Source organism: Xylocopa sonorina, chromosome 10 (genome assembly GCF_050948175.1).
Source record: "Xylocopa sonorina isolate GNS202 chromosome 10, iyXylSono1_principal, whole genome shotgun sequence".
In the NCBI taxonomy this organism is placed as follows: Eukaryota; Metazoa; Arthropoda; class Insecta; order Hymenoptera; family Apidae; genus Xylocopa; species Xylocopa sonorina.
The window spans coordinates 3,296,186-3,313,458 of NC_135202.1; the positions used below are offsets into that span (position 1 = coordinate 3,296,186).

Genomic DNA, 17,273 nt, shown 5'->3' on the forward strand with positions numbered 1-17,273 from the left:
ATCTCCTCTTCATTTCCAAATACGATCGACTGATTTGAAATATTATCATTTAGCTCCAGACGCAGCTGATACGCTCCCCAAATTGACACCTTTGAAAGATCAAATAGTCGTCGAAGGACAACCGGCGCAGTTCAAGACTCAAGTGACGCCAGCCAAACCAAAGCCAACGATCCAGTGGTACCGCGAAGGCGCCCTGATTCCTCAGTCACCCGATTTCCAGGTGAGCCAAGCGAACAGTTTCGATCTTTCGAGGTTGTTGAAACGGAAGGCTCGATCGTTGTCGTTTAACCTATGATTTCGAATCGAATTCCAGATGATTCACGAAGGCAACAACGCTGTGTTGCTGATCGCAACCACGTACGAAGAGGACACCGGCACCTTCACCTGCCGAGCAACCACATCAGCCGGCACTGTAGAAACCTCCGCCAAACTCATCGTAAAAAGTAAGAACTGAATAAAAGTTCAATTGCTAACACGATGCGCGATTGAATCGACGGGGAGTGCCTCCAAAGTGTGACGGAGAAACGCACAAACGATTGAGACAGTTTCTCGTAATTGTATTAAGCACATGCAATTGGAAAAGGGAAGAAAATTTAATTAAATCTCATCTCTAAATATTTGTTTATTTTTGATTAATTATAAGAAGAAGTAGAACGAGATGATTTGTTGTTGATATTGCGATGATAAAATTGTCTCAATAACGTGCATTCCTCCGTCGAACGCGTTCCATCGAGGACACCCGTGCGAAGTTTTATTTTTTCCGCTTTTTTGTTGTTTTCCTCCCTAAAAAAGAAAAAAGAAAAAAAGAAGATTTATATCTTAACCCACCAAAAAACCGAACCGTTACCAATGTTCAACCCTTACGTCCCTCGACTCCGCCCTTGGCAACCCTTAATCAAAGTCACGAGCGAGCCCGGGGAGTTTTGTACTAACTCGTCGTGTTTTTTTTTCTTCTTCTCTTCTCTTATTTTTCTTCTCTAAGTAGACGAGCGAGTGAAACGAGGAAAGTGAACACGAATCATAGAAAGGTGGATCTGTCTCGCGGTGTACGCCCGTTTTTTTTTTTTTTTTTTTTTTTCTTATTCGAATCGGGAAAACGTGTACGCGGATGGAAAAGTGTGAAATGTACAGCAAAACGTGGAGGAAGATAAGGGAAACAAAGAAACGTTGAAAGAGCGTGGGAACTTGAAAATGATTGCCAAGGTGGTGCTGAAAACGAAACGGAGAATCATTTAACGACGAGAGACGCGATTGTTTTCTTATTTTGTAGAATTGAACTCGTTTAAGAGATGAAAACGAATCGAAGTCCTACGAGATTCGACCGATTAGACGAGCGTAGGCGATTTCTAAGGTGCATGACAAGAGCGAGACGCGTCTACGAGCGTCTTTTCACCGTCGAATTCCGCGCGTCGATGAGAACAATTCGGTGGTGCTGCGAGTTTTTTGAGACACGAACGGTTGCGATTCTCCTTTTTCTCTCGCGTTGTACATAAACTAGCGCGGAATTAAGTCGAACGGTCTCGACGAATCGAGGTCGTTCGTCGCATCCGTGTGAAAATGGGAAAGGAATGTCCGTGAAGGAAGAATCTCTCTCTAGCGTGGTCTTGAAACGATGTCGGTTACAGCGCGAGCACGTAACTCGTTTACTCGTTCGGTTTAGTGTCGTTGTTCGTTATTAAATATTACAAAAATAAGAAAAATATATATATATATATCTCACAAAGTAAAATATATATAATATATACGTATAAAGTGTATACATTACCCGTAAAACGCATTAATTAGGGGAATGATTTGTTAGTTAGCTCACACCTACGTGATGACGTTTATTTAGCTACACGCAGATGATTTTCTCTATTAACATTCTACTAATCTATTATTTATTATTGTACAATGGAAAGGCCAATAAAAAAGAATGTTTCAAGTACGCAAAAAGCCTCGTTTGTTGCCGATGGATTTAGATTTACACGTAGACGTTATCGAGGAGAGACGGCATCTCGAAATTCATTACGAAATCCGCATATGTGTACACGCTTTAATTTCAATCGAAGTTTGTATGTGTAATTAAACTTCCAAAAAAATAACGATGCACGTGTATACAAAATTGTACAAAAAAAAAGAGGAACACGATTGTCATCATAAACGCTAGGATCGTGAAACTTTTTTATAAATCCGTTATTAACACAACAAATTTAAAATAGTAATAATACTAAGATACGTATCGCAAAATTATGCGAAAAAAAAGGAATTGTAGAATTTAAAGATCTACAACAACCGCCAATCGTCAGTAAAGTGGCGATCATTTGTAAAGGAATGTTCGAAAATTCCGCTTTACCTAGAAATTCCATAGAAGAATGGAGAAACCGTAGGTGAACGGTGGAAATGCGAATCAGACGCGAAAGAAAAATTGATTAGAAGGCCAATAACGCGGGAAGTCCGTATGAGCCACCGTAGTAACAAAGAAAAAGGGGGCAGAAATCTCCCCTAGAAAAAGATCCTCTGCTGGAATACAGACTCGCGGTTCGTAAATAAAATTTAGAGCTCTAAGCTAAAAATCGTAGAGAGCGACGAAGATCTCTACGATCAGGGAATCCGTGACGCGGCGTTGTGAACAGAAATAGAGCCGGTTCTTAATCGACCCGTGGATCGATCAGACAATGAGTCGCGGGCACGGCGCAACACTTGGCAGATTTATCGCGGCTAAAATAACGGAGGGAAACTTGGGCGAAGTGTTGTTACTTTACTCGAACAGCCAGATGCACGACGGCTATATTTGACACCCCGAATGAAAGCAAAACCGCGGACGGTGTAGCGGTGTTTCGACTCGTCCCGCTGTTCCTCGGGACGTCCGACGTCGTTCTAACATTAGAGGTTCAGAGACACCCTCTATAAATGGAATTCTCGTGGCCGTTCGCGGGGCGAAATATGAACGATCGATCGATCGACGGATTTTCACCGTGGGAATTGAGAAACGACCACGTCGCTGCAAATAGAAGCGGAGATGTTGTTTATTGACGAACAAAACGAGAGATGTAAATATAGTATCGACGCGAAATTGTCTAGTCGCGCGATTTAAAGAAAAAGAAAAAGTACGTAACGATTCCTTTTGTAACGGATAACACATTGATTCGTAACGGCGCGATTAATTTGAAAATTAATAAGATTTCGATCGTTCGTCAAATCTCTGAGATGTCTGTCGAGACCAGCGAAGGCTGCCGAGAATTCTCATATTTAAATACCAGTCCAAGGTAGCCAATGTAGACGTAAACATTCTTGTCGCAAAGTGGAACCTGGCGAATCTGAATATAATCTGTACACTATTTTTCGCGTCGACCTGAGAAAATTGTTCGCGGAAGCTCGTAATTTACATTGGAACGGAGAGTTGGTCTCGTCTAACTTTGAAACTGTTCGCCACCCCTTCGACCCTTCAACGAAGGTGTATAAATAAATTTTCGAATAACCAAAGGAGATCGCTACATTTCGAGGAGGTTCCGCTGGTGTTGTTCGAAAGGGTTAAAATACGCGGCTGCCGTTAGGAGCGGGCCGCGCGTTGACACGGGGATTTCCACGCTCGCGTTTATGCTCGTCTTTCACGACACGCGTTCTCCGGCATCACCTTTCTCTCTAGTATAACTGGTTTAACGAGCGCGAAGAGGTATACGTATTTTCTTCCATCGCTTCTGGTAGTCTGGCTCGTTTTAAAACGTCGGTCGGGACGGACCGTCAGTGCCGTGTGCACGCGTCGGCTAGGCCCTCTTCTTCGGCTATTTCTGACCACGTGACGTGTATTACATTACCCGGCTATATTTGGTCGCCGTTGAAGAACAAATTCACGTGGGGTCTAGGCTCCTGCGTCGGTTCGCCGCTCGTGCACTTCGTTCAGCTTCCAATTTTCCACGCGAGAATTCGAACAGCTTCCCTCGGCCAGAAATTATTCATATTTCTTCGCGCTGCCGCGTCATTCGAGAGGGAGTTTCGTAATTTTTTAACCGAAGGGCGAAGGGTGGTGAAATATTTTTGAAAATATTGGGCTGAGCCTTAAGCAGGGTTTTCGTTTATTAACCTTTTGGTTTGGAAATTATTGTTTAATGCCTTCTGTTGGAGAGGAAGGGGGATAATTCGTGGATAAATTTCATTTGGAAAATAGAGGGTTGCATAAATTGTTCTTTTAATTTGGAAATTGTTCGATGGGATGGAGGTACTATAAATTATTTTTCGAAACTTGATTGAACTTTCGATAGAATGCAAGATTATGTCACAATTGTTTTCTAGGGAAACGGAGGTACGATTTATTAATAATCAACTGGCAGGATCGCTAATAAATAAAATATCGAATGACCGGTCGATGTAGAAAAAACACTGAACTGATATTATTATATATAATAATTAGCATACGTGTTATGTAGTCGTTACATAATTCAATGTTATACAACGCGATACACTTAATTTATTCGTTCTACTAGCTTAAAGCTACGCAAATTACGTTCAATTAAAATCGACCTCCATAGAGAACCGTATACTCCTTCGTAAACGTCCACGTTCGCGCGAACAGCACCGTGACCAGCGAACAAAGCATTCATCCCGCGTTTCGAAGCGCGCGCCTCGGCTCTCGCGTTCTCCACGCGTTCTCCACGGTGCCTTAGCCACGCGAGTGGACGTCGCTCGACCGGTCCCAGCTCGACACCGTTACGAACCGACGACCCGATGCTAAATTAGACCGTGAATCCGGCCTCCGCGCGCCAGCCGTTTGATTAATCGTGAAAATGATAATAATTGGCCTCCCTCCGGTCGACCGGTAATTAAGGGACCGTTTCGCGAGCCAACTCGCGAGATCGGCGCGGACGTAACGCGTCACTCAACGGTCGAATAAGCCACGTCGCGTTCTAACGGGTCGCGGGAAATTTTAATTGGACTCTGGCTCCGTGGACAATGTAACCGAACGGCCGCGAAAGAACAGAAACCTGGCGCGTTAACGTCGCCCATAAATACGGTTAGGATTCGAGTTACGCTCGGGTAAGAAGAACCGAGAGAATTTATCGCCGTTCCGTGCACGGATTTATTTCAAGCGCGTACGATCCTGCTATGAGATCAGAGCTATTAAACCGATCCGCAACGCGAGCGGTAATTACGGCCTCCCGCCGTGCTCTAATGAATTCGAGATGCCGAAATAACGCGAACCGACGTGTTCACCCTTTGTGTACAGTTTTCTTTCGACGCTGCGAACAATATTCTTCCTTTCTGTTTGATCGAGAAGAATCGATTGTAAGATGCAGCGCGTGTTTCGCAACGAAGATGCCTTTTAATTAGTTTTCTTACTGTAGATTGCGCTGCACGCTGTTATAGAAGCGCTGATGAATTTGTTAATCAGTGTACAAGAGGCGCAACGAATACATCGTTTGCGGGTGAATGAGTTTGCGATAATGCAGAGGGTGGTTAATATAAGTGAAGATAAAAGAAGTGAGACGATGACTGTAATTAGATCCTTATAATAATTTTAAATTATTTGGAAACGACGAGCGATCGTTTAACATTTTACTTTCGTACCGATTCGATTGGATAACTGAAAAATTTGAAAAATTGCTTAAAGGTAAACAATAATACTCTAGCGGTAACAGTAGTCTGCCCTAAATAAATTCAAACGTAAGAAATTCTACGATGCTAAAATTTAATCAGTCAAATCAGTTTAATTACGATATCAATGCTATTGCTGACTGTACTAGTCCCTCATAGAAAATTAGCGAAATTAAAAACGCCAGTTCTGAACGCCTTCTGCGATCGTCCCTGAGATTCCACCCCCTGCGCTCGGCCAACCAGACGCGGTGTCTGCCTCGAACGCGTTGAATCATAACGATCGCGACGCGTTGGTGTCACGGCGCCTCGAGAAATCGACGTGTTCGTCCGGCGTTTGACAACGACCTTGAACCAACGACCACCTGAGGGACCACGAGAGAAGAGTGGCGGCTGCCAAGCGGCGTTCGTTCGCGAGGGAGAAAAGAAACGGGCGCTGATTCATCCCGATGCAGAGGGTCTCTTCTTTTCTCGCCCTCTCGGTTCCCTCGTCGATGGCGCTGAAGGAGGGAGCGGACTATTTCGGCCGTCCCAGCTGCCGGTGATTCAGCGACGCCCGAAATACACGCGGGGGGTAGCGCGTGTCAGCGCACTCTGGAAGACGGGAAGAAATTATTTCTGGTAAATCCGCAGCTCGACCCGCGGCTCGTGTGTGCCACACGCGAGGAGGACGGCGAACCATCTCGACCCTCTTGTAGCTCGTCGAGCGAGCGGAGTGACCTCATCCGGAGCCGATTTCTCCTCGCGGAATCGGATATTTTCAGCTGGATCCGACCGTGTTTGTTATTGCGTTCGCCGACTGCGAAAGTCGGCCTCCGGCGGCTCCTCGCCTGCTTCGATTCACGCTCTTTCGTTCGACGCTACATTGTAATTAACGATTATTAATTATTAAATATACCCTGAATCGATACACTACTGTTTCACAGAGATCTCTGTTGTTTTTAATTTGCGAACTGTGAGAACGATTTAGTAACTCTGAATCGTTGCGGAGGGGAGAGGAGATGAAATTGGCGCGTAAAAGACGAGAGAAAGAAACGAATTAATATCGACGAGGGAAAGAAGAAGGTCAAGGGCAACCACGTCTGGTTAAGCGTTGATTTTATTTTTATTTTTGTACATGACCACTCCAATCGTCCGTGAATCATCGAATAAAGTTTCTGTGTCATCCAGCGCAGCCTATTACGTGTGTCACTGTGTCCGTTCTCGCACTGGTTGTAATAACAACGCGTTGCCTTGCGCGCGATAGATGAATCATTCCTCAAATTCAAAAAAGGCTCTGGCTCATCGTCGTCCTGCGCAAACATGGTATCGAAATCTCGCGCTCGTCAACCGACAGCAATTATTTAACTGCGATCGAACGAATAACAAGTCTTCTTTGCGTATCCACCGATCGAACATCGAAAACACTCTGCGACAAAGAAACGCAGGAATCGTCGCTCGAATTCACGCACCACTCGTCAACGAAGTCTCGATTCGAAAATTATATTCGCACCACCAGCCGAGATGTCGAAAAACGAAAAAAAAAAGAAAAAACGTACACACCACCTTCGCGATGCTCGATACGAGCAAGGAATCAGTCGTGTCCAGTTCAAACGCGGCTGCACTTCGCTCGAACCGTCCCGAACGAATCGATGCGGTCCGATCGAAGGCAGCCAACTGTCAACTACCACGTTGAGCGCACGAACCGGTCACCAGTTCACGTTTCACCACTCGAACACTCACTCGAACGTCACTTCGGTGCTTGGTACCGATAAAATCCAGGTAGAAACGGATTCGCGCGAAGATAGACGTTTCGTCCTGGCCAGCTGCATCGTCTACCGCCTTCCACTGGATAACTATTAAGGCTAGACCAAGCTCGGGGGTAGACGGCGTCAGCCACGAGTTTCCCCACCACGAACGCCGCTGAAAGTACCCGATGCATGCATCACCACCAGCCCCCTCCACCCTTCCCGCCTCAGGTCGTCGCAAGTTTTTCGTTTCGAGTGGGAAACTGCACGCGGCCGACTCCGTCACCTCGTTTCTCTAGAATAATGACCCGCCGCCGCCGCCACCACCGCCGGTTATTAGCTAGCTTGGTATGCTAGACGCGCCTTCCGCGTTGCATCTCACCCGCGCGACAACCGCGTCCACCGTGGGAGGGACTCTTCCACGCTCGCACGCCGACGGAGATTTATACGTATCTCCGGTTTAAAGACAGAGAAAGGAACGATTCAACATTTTGCAATTTTTAGGCGGAAAGCTTGGAATTTACTTATTTTTTTTTTTTATTTCAAGTTGAACAACTAAAATCATTGATACGAAGATGAAGTTGTTTCAGATGAATATATTAACCACGTTGAATGCTACCAATGTTAGTAGAAATACGTGATTGGAATAAATGTTAGTAATTATACATTTTTCGAAACTACCATCGTTACTACATAGTGTAAAGAAATTAGTGCGGTATAAAACATATAGTAATAATTTTATTTATACATCAAATATGCCCTATTGTACGCGCATATCGCGTAATAAAGAATTCATTTAGGCGTCATGGACAATTTATATAGAATTAACGTGGCATTCGATGTGTTAAATGTTGAAACTTTTATACGAGGAATTACAGTCGCAGACGTTGGCAGCTACCGAATTTAAATTGCATTCTTTACTGAAAAATAAAAAGAAATGACGTGAGTAAGAGCAATAAAATTTTGACTTTCGAAGCTTAAAAATTGCAAGTAACACGCGAAGAAATTCCATGCAACAAAAATTTCGGCATTGAAAATCAACGTTCGTAAAAATAATAGAGGGAACGCGGCCGCACCTACGCGTTCAGAACGTTTCACAGTGATTATGAATAATCAGCCTGGCGCTGTCCGTTCTGATTAATACGAAACGAGGCAAAGCGACGCGTCTCTATTAACGTCCTAATTATTCACGCAGCAGAAAACGGTGATTAATGGCGGTCATTTAAAAATACACGCGAGCAAACAATTGTACAGCGAAAAATTCGCTCGAATTTTGCCATCTCGTATGACGAATCTGTTTCTCGTCGCGTTTAAAAATAAAGCCACGCGAAGTTAAGACCAGCGTGTTTCTCGTTAATATCATCGTTAAAGCCTCCTGCTGAGAATAAAAAAGAAATAAGACCGTCTCTGCGTGAGGTGTATCGGCGTTTCTCTTCCCTCGAGACGAGCAAAACTCGATCCTTTCCAAAACGAATCTGCAATAATGTAAGAATTTTCGTAATCGAACAACTTCAACGGCTCGTCCGCGATATTTATCGGATGGATACAATGTCGTAAAGCGATCGTTCATCGTTGCGTAAGCTTTGTCGTATTCGCAGTGAAGTTAGAAAATCATGGCAAAGCGAGTATAATTTATTTTTAAAATAAATTCAGCTTCATCGCGATTATTATTTCACGTCGGTGTATTAACAATCCGAATAACTCGGTTTCCGAAGGCCGAACCCCTGGCGATTTGCCTTGATTCTCGCTGTCGCAAGGTTCGCTTGGCCACGGTCCACGTTCAGAATTGCGAAACGTCGATTTTCAAGTGCGTTTACACGGCACGCGAATCACCAAGTTGTCTCACTCGCGACACTAAACGATTAATCGCATTCGTCACAATGAACGCTCTGTGTTCTCGCGTTCACGCGCGTCATTTGTGAAATTCCGTGGCGGGATGACGCTCGTTCTCCTCTTTTCCATCGCCCATCCAACTTCCCTCCTCGATTTATTGTTCGCCACCGCAATAGTGGTGATTAAATGTACCTCCGTTTGGAAGTTTGGCACGCGTACGAGCCACGGCGTACAAGGTGGCATTATTCGCGAAATTGAGACACAACCAACGATTAGAAACTGATGATGAATCACTTCAGGCTGGGAGAACTTTCACGCTTTGTGCTCCGTGAGAACGCGAACTTGAGTCTCTGTGAATCTTAGTATCGAATTGTGATACTTGTTTATCTGCTATAATAACATTTATGTTTTACAGGATAGTTTGTATGTTAGATATCACGATTGTCAACAGCTGTTTGGCATTTGAATCGAGAATAACTAGACTCTTCTTCGTCCATTAATCGAAATCCATTTAAAATTTTCAAAATCACTTCGAATCGTACGACTTTCTTTGTACCAACTTTTTAAATATTCAACTAACTGATTTCGAACAAATTATTAAGAAAAATTAGTCATAAAACAATCTAGTATGTTTAATGAAAATCGACCCGTCTCAAAACACTTAGCCCTCCATCGCGAAGAAGAACCGAATTAATCGCTAACGCAATGCATGAGCTAATAAAAGATATTATATAAACACCACAAACGTCTCCGATTAAACGAAAAATACTTACCGTTCATCATGCACACGTTAATATCGTTACCACTCACCTTATCACATTGCAATTGGTAGACTGTAATCTCAGTTACGCGACATTATAGTCGATAGACTGTGATCACAGTCCAAAGGAACAAACGTCGAAAGCGGAGAATTGTAATCTTATCCTACATTATAACTGTTGTTAACAAAATTCAGTTCCTTCGCAACAATAATATTTGCCATTCGTAAACGATCAGAAACACGATGAACCGCACCTGCGTGCAACGCGTCATTCCAAACGCCTTCATCCCGCGCGGCAGCTTCCTCGCTGATCCTCGACTTCCTCCCGTGTGACGACGTAACGAACCTGAAAGCAAGGATTGAAAATGATATTTTCGCGCGTGTACCATTTGCAGAAAGGAAAGGAGCGTATTACGAAGTGCCTGCGGAGGCGGGACCGGGCGCGAGAACCGGTGTGAAACCGTCGGTGGGTTTCGGGACAGGCGGCAAGGACATAGTGTTAGAACCCTTGCCCCTGGACGCGAATGGATTGCCACTCGAGATACCCCTGCAACCTGGGGACGAGTCTTTGCCCTGGCGAAAGGGCCGCGTCGATCGTCGGCCTCGACTTGGCGACGAGACGCCATGGAGGAAAGCGAAACCGAAGTCTCGCGACACCTCCTTGGACAAATTGCAAGCGGTCGAAGGTCAGGTTAAACCTTGGACGGAAGAAGCGATAGTGTTGAAGAAGACACCTCAGGTACCTCGAGACGTACCAAGAGAGAAATTGGAGGACGTGGAATTGAAACCTGCGAGGATTGACAAAAAAGAGATCAGAAGAGCCAGCTTGGAGGCTGTGGACTTGAAACCCGTCGTTAGAGACGTGACGAAAGGAGTTACGCCGGAGGAGAAGGTTACTCGACGGGACGAGACTACAGGAGAGATCTTCGTGGAGGAGGAAGATTCCAGGTTCGTGAAGACCACGAAGAAGGTGGACGAAACTGTTCAGAGAAAGAAAGAGGAACCTAAACCGTGGACCGAGGAGAAGGTCACGTTGAAGAAGTCGAAGCCTGATAGAAAGGAGATTCCTAAGGAGACTATAGAATCTGTAGAATTAAAGCCATCGCGGATTACCAAGCAGGACATTGAAAAACCGAGTTTGGAGAAGGTGGACCTGAAACCTGTCCCAACAACGGTCACTGAGCAGGTCACCAAAGAAGTATCGAAGACGGAGTACCTTGAACAAGAGGATATCTCGATGTTAGACACGTCTAGGACCGAAGAGGTGAAGAAAGTGCGAAAAGAAAAGCCAGAGGAGAGAGTGGAGCAAGCGAAGCCGTGGACGGAAGAGAAGGTCACCTTGAAGAAGGCTAAACCAGTGAGAAAAGAAATTGAGAAGGAAACACTGGAAACTGTGGAACTGAAACCATCGAAGATCAGTAAAACTCCGATTAGGAAGGCTAGCTTGGAACAAGTGGACTTGAAGCCTGTTCCAGGGACAGAGAAGGTCGTCGAGAAGAAGAAGGAAGTGACGGAGAAGACGGAATATCTCGAACAAGAGGACACTTCGTTGTTGGACTTATCGAAGACCGAGGAGGTGAGAAAGATCAGGAAAGAGAAGATCGAGGAGAAAGTAGAGGAGCAGCCGAAGCCTTGGACCGAGGAGAAGGTCACGTTGAAGAAATCGAAGCCTATCAGGAAAGAGATTGAGAAGGAGACGATAGAGACCGTCGAATTGAAACCATCTAAAGTGGTTAAGACTCCGATCCGGAAGCCGAGCTTGGAAACGGTGGATCTTAAGGCTGTAACGAAGGAAACCACGGAGAAGACGGTGAAGGAAGTCGTGAAGAAGACTGATTACGTGGAGCAAGAAGACACTACGCTGTTAGACGTCACCAAAGATACGCAGGTGACAAAAACGAGGAAAGAGTCGATTTCCGTGGAGAAGGTGGAGCAAGTTAAACCTTGGACGGAAGAGAAGGTAACCCTGAAGAGAGCGAAACCGGAAAGGAAAGAGCTGCCCAAAGAGAAAATCGAGACTGTCGAACTGAAGCCATCCAGGCCGGAAAAAGTAGAGCCTGAAAGACTGGGCCCGGAACAAGTGGATCTGAAACCTGTCCCTAAAAAAGAGGCGAAAGAAGTGCCGAGGAAACCGGAAGAAAAGGGCGTATTCGTTGAGAAGGACGATACAACGCTCCTCGAAGTAAGCAAGGACACTGAGACCACCGTTAAGGTCGATAAAATGGTGAGGAGAAAAGAAGAAGTTGAGAAGAAAACGGAGGCTAAACCTTGGACCGAGGAGAAAATAACCTTGAAGAAGACCAAAGTGGAACAGAAAGAGGTTCGCAGGGAAAGCCTGGAGGAAGTGACGCTGAAACCAACGAAAACAGAGAAGAAAGAGATAAGAAAAGAAACGGTGGAAAAGGTGGACTTGCAGAGGATCACCGATAAGACTCAATTCGTGGAAGAGGAAGACACGAAGCTCTTAAAGATCGACAAGGATGAAAAAGTCGAGGAGGAGAAGGTGGAGAAGGTAGCTTGGAGAAGAGAAAAGAAACCGAAAGAGAAGGCTCCGTATCAGGAAGAGGAAGACAAAACGATTTTGGATGTGAAGAAGGACGTAGAGTCCATTGAGAAACAAAAGGAAACGCCAGTACCTTGGGCTAGAGGTAAGAAGAAACCTACGGAGAAGGTTCCTTACCAAGAAGAAGAAGATACTACCCTTCTCGACGTCGAAAAGACTGAAAAGACGACTGAAAAACAGGCGAAAGAAGAAATACCGGTTCCATGGGCTCGAGGGAAGAAGCCAAAAGAAGAAAAGCCGGAATTGATTCCTCAGAAAGTGCAGCCCGAGGAAAAACCAGAAGAAGAAGAAAAAACGCAAGTTCCGTGGCTTCGAGACAAGAAAGTACCGAGAAAGATACCAGAGAGAAAAGAAGAACCGATCGAGGACATAAAATCGGTGACGTTGAAACCGGTCAGGCGAGAACGTGCACCGGAAGAGAAGGAAAAGCCTGAGGAAGTGACGCTGAAGCCAGTCAAACGCATTCCACGTGAGGAAGAAGAAAAGGAGGAGGTGCAACTGAAACCCATTCCGAAACGCAAACCCGAAGAGAAGCCTAGCGAGGAAGTGAAGTTGAAGCCATTCCAGAAACCGAAACCGGAGGAGGAGGAACGAGAGAGACCAGAATTGAAACCATTCGAGAGACCTAAACCGGAAGCGCCGGAACAAGAGAAAGTACAACTGAAACCGTTCAAACGGGAGAAGCCGGAAGAGAAGAAGGAAGAGTTGATCCCGCAGAAAGTCGCGGAGAAACCGGAAGAGGAGCAGCCTCCGACGGAGGTCGAGGAAGCTACGTGGCGTAGAAAACCGAAACCGAAGAAACTGTTGGTTCCTGAAGAGAAACCTGTCGAAAAGGTGGAGGAAGAGAAGATCGTTGAGGATAAATTGATAAAAGAGGAAGAAAAGATCGAGGACTTCAAGTCGGTTACTCTGAAACCGGTCGTGCGAGGCAAGAAGCCTGAGGAACGAGAGGATAAAGAAGAGATCACGCTGAAACCAGTCAAACGTGTTCCTAAAGAGGAGGAGACGGAGGAACAAGTTAAATTGAAACCGGTGGAAAAACCGAAGCCGGAGGAGAAGAAGATTGAAGAGAAAAAGGTAAAGCCGTTGAAACCGGAAATGGTTCCGACTGCTCCTGAAGAAGAGAAACCAGCCGAAGTTTCAGAATTGCCGTGGCGACGTGGTAAAAAGAAACCCGTTGAGCAGAAGGTCGCTGAAGTACCCACCGAAGAGCAAAAGGTTGAAGAAGAAGAGCAGAAAGAAGTTTCTGAAGTTAGTTGGCGGAAGCCACGAAAGGAGAAGGTCGTGAAAGAGGCAGAAGTCGAGGACTTCACTGCTGTCGTATTGAAACCTACGAGAAAGGAAACGAAACAGCCGGAAAAAGAGGAGAAAGAAGAAATAGTGTTGAAACCTATTCAAAAGGCACCGAAAGAGAAGGAAACCCCTGAAGAGGTGACGCTTAAGCCGGTGAAACTGGAAAAACCTGAGACAATTGAAAACGGAGAAGTTCCTGAAGAGAAAACAGAATTGCCATGGCGACGTGGTAAGAAGCCAGCCAAGAAAATTATTCCAGAAGAAGAGGTTAAACCCGAAGAGGTGCCGAAACCTGAAGAAGTAATACCCGAGACTGTAGAACAAGTTAAAGAAAGAATCACACTCAAGCCTAAAGGAAAGAAGGTTGAGGAGGAAGAGAAACCTGAAGAAGTTAAATTAAAGCCTGTGAAAAGGTTAGAGAGACCAGAAGAGAAACCGGAAGAAGTAACCTTGAAACCTGTGAAACGACTTCCCAAGGAAGAAGAACAGAAGGAGGAAATAACGTTGAAACCAATAAAGAAGGAGAAACCTGAAGAAGAGAAACCAGAAGTCAAATTGAAACCAATTAAACGATTGGAGAAACCGGAGGAAGAAAAGCCAGAGGAAGTGAAATTGAAACCTGTTAAACGCCTGCCAAAGGAAGAAGAAGAGAAAGAAGAAGTAACTTTGAAACCAATACGAAAGGAGAAGCCAGAGGAAGAGAAACCAGAAATCAAATTGAAACCGTTGAAACGTGTCGAAAAACCAGAAGAAGAGAAACCTGAGGAAGTAAAATTGAAACCTGTTAAACGCCTTCCAAAGGAAGAAGAAGAGAAAGAAGAAGTAACTTTGAAACCAATACGAAAAGAGAAGCCAGAGGAAGAGAAACCAGAAGTCAAATTGAAACCGGTCAAACGTATAGAAAAACCAGAAGAAGAGAAACCTGAAGAAGTAAAATTAAAACCTGTAAAACGCCTTCCGAAGGAAGAAGAAGAGAAAGAAGAAGTCACTTTAAAACCGATAAAGAAAGAGAAACCAGAGGAAGAGAAACCAGAAGTGAAACTGAAACCAGTAAAACGCGTAGAAAAACCAGAAGAAGGAAAACCAGAGGAAATTATTCTAAAACCTGTTAAACGTCTTCCAAAAGAAGAAGAGGAGAAAGAAGAGGTCACTTTGAAACCAATAAAGAAAGAGAAACCAGAAGAAGAGAAACCGGAAGTCAAATTGAAACCTGTGAAACGTCTTCCAAAGGAAGAAGAGGAAAAAGAAGAGGTAACTTTGAAACCAATAAGGAAAGAGAAGCCAGAGGAAGAGAAACCCGAAGTCAAATTGAAACCAATCAAACGCGTAGAGAAACCAGAAGAAGAAAAACCAGAGGAAGTAAAATTGAAACCAGTCAAACGCCTTCCAAAGGAAGAAGAAAAGAAGGAAGAGGTGACTTTGAAACCAATAAGGAAAGAAAAGCCAGAAGAAGAGAAACCTGAGGAAGTAAAATTGAAACCTGTGAAACGCCTTCCAAAGGAAGAAGAAGAAAAAGAAGAGGTAACTTTAAAACCAATAAAGAAAGAAAAGCCAGAGGAGGAAAAGCCAGAAATTAAATTGAAGCCAGTCAAACGAGTAGAAAAACCAGAAGAAGAAAAGCCAGAGGAAATTACTTTGAAACCTGTGAAACGCCTTCCGAAGGAAGAAGAGAAGAAGGAAGAAGTTACTTTGAAACCAATAAAGAAAGAAAAGCCAGAGGAAGAGAAACCTGAAGAAGTTAAACTAAAACCAGTGAAACGTTTAGAGAAACCAGAAGAAGAAAAACCAGAGGAAGTAAAATTGAAACCTATTAAACGCCTTCCAAAGGAAGAAGAGAAGAAGGAGGAGGTTACTTTGAAACCAATAAAGAAAGAGAAGCCAGAGGAAGAGAAACCTGAGGAAGTCAAACTGAAACCAGTGAAACGTGTAGAGAAGCCAGAAGAAGAAAAACCTGAGGAAGTAAAATTGAAACCTGTTAAACGCCTTCCAAAGGAAGAGGAGAAAAAGGAAGAGGTTACTTTGAAACCAATAAAGAGAGAAAAGCCAGAGGAAGAGAAACTTGAGGAAGTCAAACTGAAACCAGTCAAGCGTATAGAAAAGCCAGAAGAAGAAAAACCGGAGGAAGTAAAATTGAAACCAGTTCCAAAGCCAGTACCTGAAAAGGCTGTAGAAAAACCGGAAGAGGAGGAGGAAGAAATCTCCATATTACCATGGCGTCGTGGCAAAAAGGCGAAGAAGGTTGTCGATTTCCGAGAAGAAGTCACAGTTGTACCCATCGATCAAGAAAAAGTGGTTTCCGATGAAACAACCATCGTGGAACAAAAAACGGAAGTTACAGAAGTAGCTAAGGTGGAAGTTACAGAAATCAAAGAGATGAAACCGGAAGAAGCGCCGGCCCCATGGAGAAGACCTAAGAAAGTCGTCAAAGAAGTCGTCGAGGAGAAGATCGAAGTGGAAGAGATAAAGCCCGAGGAGAAAGTTGTCGAAGAGGTGACCGAAACAACCGAAGTGTCCTGGAGAAAGGCACGAAAACCGAAGAAACCGGAGGAAGAGAAAGAAGTGGTCGAATTGAAACCAGTGAAGAAACACGAAGAATTCGTGGAGAAAATAGAAGAAGTGGTTCTCAAGCCAATTAAAAAGGAGAAGGTACCCGAGGAAGTTGAAAAGGAGGAAATTCAACTTAAACCAGTTCCTAGAAAACCAGAAGAAGTGGAAGTTCCGGAGAAGGTGACACTGAAACCGGTGAAGAGAGAGAAACCCGAAGAGAAACCCAAGAAAGAAGAAATACCAGAGCTAAAGCCGGTAAAATTAGAAAAACCGAAGGTACCCGAGGAGAAAGAAGAGAAGGAAGAAGCTGTTCTGGAAATGCCATGGAGGAAACCCAGAAAGAAACCGGAAGAGGTACCCGTCCCCATAGAGAAAGCAGAAGTTATCGACGAAACTGTAGTCTCTACCCAAGACGTCCGAGTTACAACGAAAGCGGTAAAAGTCGAGAAGGCCGCCGAAGAAATAGTCGAGAAGAAAGTCGAGCAAGAGGAGATCCAAGTCGAGGAGCGTAAAAGGAAACGCAAAGAGCGTACGCAGGTCGACATATCCATCGCAGACAAAGACAAAAAGATCGCCCCGAGGTTTATTCAGAAACTTCAACCGGTTATCGCGCAACCGGAGACCACCGCGAAATTCACTTGCACAGTTTTTGGCAATCCATTCCCCGAAATCACCTGGTACAGAAACGAGCAGGAGCTTCACGCCAGCGAGAAGTACATAATGACCATCTACGAAACCACCGCATCGTTGGAGATAACCAAAGTGAAGGAGGAGGATGCTGGCATGTATTCTTGCAGAGCGTCGAACCCGGCTGGTGTAGCCACGTCCACCGTGAATCTCGTGATATTCGGTATTAGTAGCCCTCCTGTGTGCCGTCATGTTTGCGTGATTGTCCCCTTGCATATTTCTCAATTGTAACGTAATTTCTAGTTTAAATCAGGAAATGCATACGCTCGTAAGGACTTTGAGTGACGCGAACTAT

At 44.6% G+C, this 17,273-nt stretch overlaps 1 protein-coding gene across 30 annotated transcripts in view; it reads left to right on the forward strand.

Annotated features, from left to right (window-relative positions):
- The window catches only part of LOC143428084 (titin-like), a 108,355-nt gene that overhangs the window by 38,007 nt on the left and 53,075 nt on the right, over positions 1-17,273 (forward strand). For 21 of the 30 annotated variants that reach the window (XM_076902702.1, XM_076902718.1, XM_076902706.1 and 18 more), the window contains exons 38-41: positions 54-220; positions 314-443; positions 10,284-15,474; positions 15,808-17,141. The exons of 1 other annotated variant lie outside the window; for it this stretch is intronic. In XM_076902702.1, coding sequence (XP_076758817.1) covers positions 54-220; positions 314-443; positions 10,284-15,474; positions 15,808-17,141 — 6,822 coding nt within the window. Of the gene's footprint in view, positions 1-53; positions 221-313; positions 444-985; positions 1,036-10,283; positions 15,475-15,494; positions 15,552-15,807; positions 17,142-17,273 lie in introns of those variants that run through there. 8 more of the 30 variants (XM_076902711.1, XM_076902716.1, XM_076902712.1 and 5 more) reach the window with 8 other exon arrangements.